At 39.6% G+C, this 9820-nt stretch overlaps 1 protein-coding gene across 3 annotated transcripts in view; it reads left to right on the top strand.

Annotated features, from left to right (window-relative positions):
• Positions 1-9265, top strand: part of lmx1bb (LIM homeobox transcription factor 1, beta b) — a 65473-nt gene extending 56208 nt beyond the window's left edge. For all 3 annotated transcript variants that reach the window (XM_028034699.1, XM_028034700.1, XM_028034698.1), the window contains 5 exons: positions 1252-1427; positions 1885-1962; positions 2329-2395; positions 5461-5622; positions 8014-9265. In XM_028034699.1, coding sequence (XP_027890500.1) covers positions 1252-1427; positions 1885-1962; positions 2329-2395; positions 5461-5622; positions 8014-8171 — 641 coding nt within the window. In that variant the 3' untranslated portion in view covers positions 8172-9265. The remainder of the gene's footprint in view (positions 1-1251; positions 1428-1884; positions 1963-2328; positions 2396-5460; positions 5623-8013) is intronic.
• Positions 9266-9820: the final 555 nt, after the last annotated feature.

Consider the following 9820-nt stretch of genomic DNA (forward strand, 5'->3'; position numbering starts at 1 on the left):
CTGTGTGCCTTTTTCTTGCTTTGTCCTTTTTATTCACGGTTTACAACAATGCTTTACATGCAATCTGTAGAACTCTAGCATAACGTCTAGATTTTACATACGCATAACAGTGGGAATTTGGCAAAAAGGAAGCGTGTAATTTTGAACTTAAATGCTTCAGAATCTTTTTTTCCACCACATTTTGTTCTACTTCAAACATGGCACTACATTTTTGTTCCTTTTTTTGTTGTAGGACTACAATAATATTTGTATCAATTACAGTGCTAGGCCACCACGAAAACACTCAAGGCTGAAGTTTTATTGAATTCAAATGTATATTGTTATCGGGAGACTTTAACTCTCTTCCCTGTTGAGCTTTTTCTTTGTTAAATTGGACTAATTATGATCCCTGGTCAAACCAAAATATCTGAGTGACCTCTTGCTATTTGTTGAGTTCAGATAACCAATTTTCCTCACAGTAAATTATGAGAAGAAAATGTATTTAAATCATCGACTGTCAAAGCCTCTTGTGATGTCATCAAATCAGAAAGCAGATTTTGCTGGGGGGGTTTTGCAGTGAAGTTTTTAAAAGTGTTATTTTGTGAAAATCCTTCTGTAGTTTTTGTTGACAGTTTACTCTTTTTAGTGAAAAGAAATACACCTAGGGATATATTTTTTGAATCAATCAAGATCTAAAGTAGTTGTATGCTGCTGTCCTTTGGTACAAGAGAACTTGATATTTGTCTGTTTCCTGAAAAAAGGTTCTACTTTATGAGCTTCAAGAACACAAAACAAATTGAATACATGATCTGTCGCAGCAGCCTCAGTCTGCCTTTAAAAGCTACGACAAAGTCAAACTTAGTTTTCCTAGAGATGCTTTTCCAATATGAGCCCACAATGGGTTTTCCGTGGCACTCATGAGGTAAGTTTTCTTATCAGAGACTGATTTAGTTTAAATTAGACAAAGCTGAGAGCAATAAATTACTAATGACACCATGTCCAGCAGGGTAAAGAAAAAAAACAAGATCATTTTTCAGCGTGCTCTCCACATGCTTCTGAAAGTCTAATCATGCCTCTTTTTTTCCCCCATTTGTACAAAATCGATAAAGTACCAAAAACACGTCTCTTGTTTGATTGGCCGTTTGTTCCTCACCCGACGTAGTGGAATAAATATATACATTTATCAGCCGCCTGTCAACAACTTAAAGCCTGTGCTTTGTCCAAATTTGGGTTCATTTAGGCAAAACGATGCTCTTCTTTTTTCCCCTGCAGAGAAAAGTGATGATGAGGAGCTAGACATCAAGCCAGAGAAAGGAATCGGGAGCCAGAGCAAAGGGGACGACGGGAAGGATCCAAGGAGGCCCAAGAGACCGCGGACTATTCTGACCACTCAGCAGAGACGGGCCTTCAAGGCCTCCTTTGAGGTCTCCTCCAAACCCTGTAGGAAGGTGAGGCGCAGGCGCAGCACAGAAAAACTTCCACGACAAAGTGGGATTTTTATTTTCTTTTGTTTGGAGCGTAGTGCGGATTTAAAAGCCCTACAGTAGTTTGACATATAAAATCCTCAAATAAAAAAAAAATAATAATAATTTTCCTCCACCTCTGAGCCGAACTTTGAAGTGGAAAGCTATCTTCTGTTCGGCGTTGCCGAGGCAAGGCAGCAGTAACACAGTCCGTCTGCATCAAACATCACACTGAGATGAGGGGGGGGGGATGCCTGCATAACTTCAGCCCTGAAACACTAAAACAGGAGCAGCAGTCGCTCCAGAACCTTTAGGAACCAATTACCAATAGGCTCAAAAAAGACAGTACCATTCAGGTTTCACTCCAATCAAATAAAAATTAAAAAAAGTTCTATTTTCTTTTTGTGTGTGATGGTAACTGTATTTCTTTTTTCGTCTTTAGGTGAGGGAAACGTTGGCTGCAGAGACGGGACTCAGTGTTCGAGTGGTCCAGGTGTGGTTTCAGAACCAGAGAGCTAAGGTGAGAGACACCCTACACCAGATTAAAATCCGACTCTCCCCGTCTGAAAGAACAGCTTCGTTCTGTTTGCGCCACTAAATCACCACAACTATGCGTGTGTTAAACTTATCGCCGCATTCCTCTCGCGAAATGCAGAGAACGAGAGCGAAGAGTTGCAAATCTCGCTTGGTCCTGCATTAAATGTCTACGCCCTCCTCTTTGCTGATGATTATCTCGCGAAAACCTTTGATACTCGACAACGAGGCATGCTGAGATAGAGATTTCAGGCGGTTCACGCAAGGGTGAACAGCGAGGAGCATCCTTTTTAAATTAAAGACAGCATGTTAGTTTTGGGAGTTCTTCACAACTTTGACTCCTTCGTTTCAGATGAAGAAGTTGGCAAGAAGACAGCAGCAACAACAAGAGCAGCAGAATTCCCAGCGGCTCGGCCAAGGTACGACCTTCATATTCTCGGCACCAGCGGTGGCTGTGCGGGGCCTGGCAAATGTTTTCCTACCCCTTGAACCTTTTTTACTTTTTCTTTTTTACAATTTGAAACATCCATGCAACATAAAACCATCCATTACTCTCACACCCCTAAATTAAATTAAACAATATCCCAGCTGACAGAACATTGTTCCATCCATTAACTGAAAATGGTAATGGTATCTTACATGCGCAAACTTATGAAGCTGCCGCTGCTGTGATGGGATAATCTGTCAGAAGAACAGCTGTCAGACATGTAGCAAGAAAAAAAAGCGACATGTAGTCTGTTTACAAAATTATAACAAGCCATATTGGGGACACAGCAAACATGTAGATGAAGGTATTCTGGTGAAATGAGACCAAAATGAGACATTTTAACCTACATGCAGAGAGGTTTGTGTGGCTGCCATTGAGGACAGTGTCTATGTTTATTCATAGAGGTGGCAACATTATGCACTACAGAAGCTCTACTTCAGTACGGATTGGGAAACTCATCAGATTTAATGCGAGTATACAGTAGATGTTGGTAGAGACGTGAAGAGAGAGAAGCTAAAACTATTTAGCTCATGGGAGCCAAATGCGAATGGATACCACTCTGTTCAGGTTTTTTTTGTAAAAACTTATTGAAAGCTAAGTATTCTTTTCATTACTCCTTGCGGCTAATATGCCTTTATCTTTTTCTAAAATTAGATCTCAGTGAATTGCAGAGATGTTTGTGTTTTCGCTGTGACAAAATGCGAAAAATGTTTAAGGATGCATGTATTTGCAAAGGACTTTTTAATTAATCTGATCAAATTAAACAATTAAACTATTTCGAGTGTTGATGTTTGGAAACCAAGAACTCAGAAATCCCACATTACGTAGCTGTGTTGCACTGTAATCAAATTTGTGTTCAGTGATTACGCAAGGATAACAGATTACAAACATGTCAGCGGGTAAACAAGAGCACCACAGAACAAAGTTGGAAATTGTTTTCCGGAGGCAAACAAAATAAATGACAGACATCATTTTGTAAAACCGCTGGAAAGTGAAACGTGGGGGGATGGGCTCGAGTACTGAGGCTGTGAGACAGCTTTGTGTTCCTCTTGACACTCAGTCAGCCAAAAGCAGTGTTTGTCAAGGGGAATTGTGGCAGAACTACTGTAGGTTACCATGGAAATGCTAACACGGAGACAGGCGAGCAATCTAGGTATTGGATAGTCGTAGGAGCTTCTCTCAAAAGCAAACAGAGATGGCCCAAGGCGAAAGAACCCTAACCAGCTGTTTTAGACTCTATACCAACAAGGGGCCCCTATAGCACCAGAGTTGTCTATCAAATAAGGTTGCACATGTTTTTGTAGGCTTGTAAATATATGGAAACCTGGTATAATAATCAATGTGTGGAGATTCGTTGTCATGATTTTGGTCAAATGTGCTTGAAAATGGAAAATGTATTATCACGGGTTGAAGGTAATCCACTTGAACTGAAGCCAGCAGCAAATTGTCAACTTAACAGGACTTAGCTTAACTCCATCCATCCATCCATTTTCTGTTCACCCTTGTCCCTAATGGGGTCGGGAGGGTTGCTGGTGCCTATCTCCAGCTACGTTCCGGGCGAGAGGCGGGGTACACCCTGGACAGGTCGCCAGTCTGTCGCAGGGCAACTTAGCTTAACTAATGAGGGTAATGACCTGATTGAATTTCTTTATGAATTAGTTCATATTCACTTAGATTTTTCTTTTACAAATTTAACAACTGCTCTTTGTTATATCATGTCACAGATTAATTTCCACCTTGAAATCGAACACGCAGTCAGTCAGTGCACTCAGACTGTTGTCATTTTTAAACATAGAAGCTATTTTAATTGGACTGAAAACAAAGTCTCTTAAAGTTCAAAGTAGAGGATACTTATATTGAAGGCTCTTATCTTGAAGCTTTTTAGTAAGTTCTGTTGCTGGTTATGTCATTTTAAAACGGAATTGGTAATCATAGAAAAAGTTTATTATAGGAACCATTAAAACTACAAATCCAATAGAAATTGCAGTATGAGTGACGCATCAGTGATAATTGCGCAAATCGGCCTCACTATCTTTTTTCAATATAGGATATATATCGTAAACAGTCAAGTCAATCTGCTAAGATGTTTTTCTAAGTAAACTGTTTTGCTGTTGAACAGAGTAACTTAGAAACAGCCTTGCTGCTTTCAACGGCATCTTTTCATGCTCACCTCAGCTGCAGACATGAGCACAGACTACCAAAAATTATGTCAATACTAGGAAATAATAATGATGGCTTTCCCTGAAATGGTCTCAAACAATGTTTCTGAAAGGCCAAATTGGAGGCAATGTGAATTCTGTTTAATAATTTCCATCTGGTACTCAGTCAATACTGGGACAGAATTATTATCAAAATAAGGAAATATGTTTTTCATATCTTTATGTATGCACACTTTCAACGTAAAGCCATCAATGTACAATTCATGGGAGATGGATGTGATTTAAGCAAGGCACAACTAGTTACTATCTAGTTCCAAAGCACAGTCATATTTAGTTAACTAGAATATGTGGTGAGAAGAGGTTTGTTTGTCAGACCGTTAAGCAGGTATTAAAACTACTTTTCATGAAGCCCAAATTTCTGGATCAAAATTGTGTTTTTATTGATCCATTGCAATATTCTGATCTTAAATGTCTTTTTTATATATAGGCGTCAAATAGAAAATTGTCATAATTAAGATAAATAAAGATCTTGAAGACATCAGTCTGTGTGTAATTATTCTATTATTTCACTTAGTAAATTGAGTTACTGCCATAAAGCAATATTCAGATTCATTCAACGTGACTGGGATAATGGTTGGTTATGGTAGATGTATAATGCATACATGTTTGAAAATTGACAATGCAAAGAGGATATTACTTAAGGTGTGAATCCAGTTCTTTTTTTTTTTTTGGAGCCCTACTGCCTTGGACTGACACTCGTTATGTCTTTTTCCCCCCTCTTCATTAAAGGTGTTTTATGTAATTACTGTACATGTTTTTGTTTTTCCATTCGCTGCAGAGGTGATGTCCAATCGGATGGAGGGGATGATGAACTCCTTTACACCGCTCGCTCCCCCTCAGCAGCAGCTGGTCACCATGGATCAGAACGGCTACAGCACAGACCCGTTCCAGCAGGGGCTCACCCCCCCACAGATGCCTGGGGACCATATGAACCCATATGGTGAGCATCCACCTCCCAGCGCTACACGGCTCACATGCACACACACACAAGACGAACACATGCCCGTCCCGTAATCAGCCCCATGGCTCCTCTGTGTGGGACATGTTCCCTGGCCACAGCTCCCTGATTTAAGCCGCTCTCCGAGAGGAGCGAGCAGCATCTCCTCCCACATGAGATAACACAACTGTTCCCATAAACTCTCGGGGTTTGAAGTGTGCTTTCAGATCTGTTTAATATGGTTTCGACTCCATGCCTCCACTTCTAAGAGATGCCTCGTCACTGATGATGTTTCCTAATGTCGGCAGAAACATGTGGCTTGGCGTAGAGACGAGATGCACTGCAGTCCGAGGAGGGTGAGATAATGGAGCAGAAGTGGGAAAACAACAAGCCTCTGATTTCTGTTTGATACCAGACGGAATTAAAATGCAAATAGAGGCAGGGCGGGAAAATGAGCCAATCAACGTTTGAGTCCACGGGATGTAACTGGAACAGCACATTTCTGAGTGATGTCCTCAACGTGTCCCAGTGGGACCATTTCCTGAAGTTCATAACTTCCTTATAATTTGCTTCCATTTAGTTCTTCGTGGCAGTAAGAAACCAAATCCCTCGTCTCATCACTCTCCTTTGGTTTGGGGAACAGAACAATATTGGCAAGGCATTAAAAGATATCTCTCAAAACGCTGTCCCCATTTTGTGCAACACTATCATTAAGATCCAGAGTGTAATAAAGTTAACTATTCCCCCCAGAGAAATAACACATTGAGGTTTTTATGAAAGGCGTAAACAGTTGCTATTAACCAGATCTTTTAAGAGGGTGCCCCTTGTTTACATGCTCCCTCGCTGTCTTTCAATCGTCCCAGGGAGGGCAGCAAAAAGTGAGCTTTGATGATATCTAACAAAAGTCTTCTCGCAATTGTGATGACACACAACAGCTATTTCTCAAAGTGACTATTAGTAATTATCATTTTCCAACTCTGCTATAAATCTTAAATACAAGGTTGCTGTGATTTTATAGCCCAGTGTTGTTATTTTATTTTATTTATTTTTTCGTCTGATGTCTCTCCCTCTGAATTGGCAATGCTAGTATCAAGATGTAACAACTTCGGAACCACCAGTACCCATGTTACACTATTCTGCATCTCTATTGAGTTCCAAAACTATATTTATATAGTGCTGATTCACAATAAACAACGTCTTAAGTCATTTTACAAGACAGATTCGATTTCTGTACATACGTTCCAATTTGATCCAAGTCATAAAATAATGTAGTCAAGTTCTGTTTGTTATGCCAGTTGGTAAAATGTTTTCTATTTAAGGAAACCTGTAGTTGATAGCTTCAAGTTGCTGACTTTTCAGCAATCTCTCCTTCTGAGCGAGCCTGTGGTGACAGAGGGCTGAGTACGGAAATGTATCACCATCTAAGCCAGGCTAATGATGATTCATTAAACTCAAGTGCTGGGTACTTAAAACTAAAAGTGAAACTCATGGCATGACCTACTTTCTGATTACTTTGTTTTCTAATTTTCTAAACACCAAGGAGCACTCATAGAGAAAGCGATTTCTAGAAATCTCCTTCTCCATTTTTAGAGGAAAAAAGAAAGAGTGGTTTGTGTTGATGCAGATGAACATTATGAGTTTCACACCCTTGATCTCACCACACAATCATGAGAAAAACTGGGAGCACTTCAAAATTGACACGTTTTTCAAACATTTTACAGAACTTTAATTTCTTCTAAATCCACTTCAGTTCCTCATATTTAGATCTGCATGACAAGTTCTACTCAAAGCGCCAACATATATGGAAAAAATAAGAAACAATGTGACGGCGGCTTGAAATGTTCCTGCATACTATTCCACAGAATCAGGGTGTATTAATGAGATGTCAGTCAAAGTGCAGAAGTAGCAAGAGCTACTCAGTTGGAAGGAACTAAATATCACTTCACACTCATGCTCAGCTGGCTAAGAAAAACATTTTTTTCTTGTTTACATGAAAAATAAAAGTAGTCATGTTACAAGCAGCGTGCCTGTCATGTCAGTGAATATTAGCTTGTTTTTCCGGTGCTACTGTATTGTATTTTTTGTTGTTCTGGTCTTGATAATTTGCCTAATAGCGCTTGAAGACTGCTACTAAATTTGGTGTGTATATGTACTGTATATATGATTTTTATAGTTCACGTATTTAAAAAAAAAAACAATAAACAAATGTCACACATATTGAAACCGTCCTTAAAAATGTTTTAGCAGTAGTACGAAATATTGCTACTTTTCTCTTAAGCAATTACATCATGCTATACATTTTTAGTTAACACCTTGTGGTGTTTTTTAATCTTACTCCAGAACAGGCTTGCTTTGAATTCTGATGACTGATCGCACCATGTCCTCTCTTCACAGGTAACGATTCTGCGTTCCACGACATAGACAGCGACACGTCTTTAACCAGCCTCAGCGACTGCTTTATGGCGTCCTCAGAAGTCAACTCCATGCAGGCGCGCGTGGGAAACCCCATCGACCGCCTCTACTCAATGCAGAACTCTTACTTTGCGTCATGAAAAAGAGTGGAACAAAAATTGTCAGCTTAAAAAAAAAACAACAGAGAGAAGAAAAAAAAAAACTGCCCACCTCAACCTACGGCGCGATGGCCTGGGGTTCCTACACTACTATGGACATGAAGAGACGACCCCTTCCAGCAGCTCCTGGCTACGTACGGAAGCTAACGAAAAGATAGCTAAACCACTTTGATGTAGGAGAGTGAAGAATGGTGGGGACTTACACAAGACTTAAATATTCTTAGAGATTATTTGGTAGGATTGCTTATTCCTCACTCTTTTCTTTGTTAACTTAAAGAAAACAAGTAGATACGGAAGCCACTGATGAAAACCTGTCAAACCAAATAATACGCTGAGTTTATACAGTGCATGATCAATTGTAAACTAACTTTTTGTAAGCCCCTCACCGCCCTGCCCCTCCCTCCCTGGTTAAGATGTGGTATTTGGACTATTTCTTCTTCACACTACATGGACTTCCATGTTCACCGTTAGCATTTGATCACTTGCCATAGATTTAGGTATTGTGTTAATAGTATATAGATGCAGCATGTCTGCAAGAGTGACTGTACATTCGTGTGTATGAGCGTTTGTGACGAGAAAGAATCGTGTAGAGGAGTAAAAACTAAAAAAAAAAAAAATTAATAAAATAAAGAGGCGGACGTGTAGGATCAGTGAACTGTAAATACTTTCCCCGGACAAATTGGATGTGCATGTTAGAAATGGAAAGCATTCTATTTATTTAACTATAACAGGCTCTTGAAGGTACATATTAAACGTGAAAAGCTTTATTTAAAAAGGACAGCTTTTTTTGGAGCAGTTAGTGAGTTCACGAGAATCACATCGCATCTGTATGCCATTTTTAAATATGAAGATTAACCCTTATGTTTTTTTGTTGTTTTTTCTGTCTCCCAGCCAAGCTGTAAATGAGCAACATAGCTATTTATTTCATACAGACCATTTTTTGTGTCATTGTCCGATGTACATTCTCAAAATGTTCAAGTTGCTAATTGACCAAAGTTGACTGGTTTGATGAATAAACAATGTCTTTTTTCCTGATAACATTAAATAAATGCCATCTGTGACCATTTACATGTTAATGGTGTTAGCCCAGTATTATTTGTGACTGAAGAGCTCTATTAAAGGTCTTCCAATATATCAGATTATTTTCATTTCTGATATTGGTGTAGCTGTCATGTCAGGAAATGATATAAAATATTCCCCTTCATTTTACATTGGCATTCAACATGAGAAAACAGATACCTCTACTCTTCAACTGGCTTATAAGGTAAACACATACCCGATATCAGGGTGGTAGCTTGATTATTGTGACTGATAATTATTACAGAGCTTTCAGAAGTCATAAATCAATCCATTTGGTCAGCCCTTGGCCTAATTACCGTTCCTCCTCCGGTGTGTGACACGTCCATACGAGAATGAGGATACAGAGGAATAAAGATTTTATGCAGCGCTTGTGAGGTCAAGGAAGTTCAGGTGACACACCAAAACAGCTGCACACTCCACCTATAACCCCTAGGGCTGTCAGGCGGCTGACTTGAAGAACCACCTGGGAGCTTTATCTCTCTCTTGACAGCTTTTCATGTAGACAGGCAAGCGCCCGCCCACTGTCTGTGTAGTCATGTGCGTAAATCGAC

This window comes from Xiphophorus couchianus, chromosome 12 (genome assembly GCF_001444195.1).
Source record: "Xiphophorus couchianus chromosome 12, X_couchianus-1.0, whole genome shotgun sequence".
Classification (NCBI taxonomy): domain Eukaryota; kingdom Metazoa; phylum Chordata; class Actinopteri; order Cyprinodontiformes; family Poeciliidae; genus Xiphophorus; species Xiphophorus couchianus.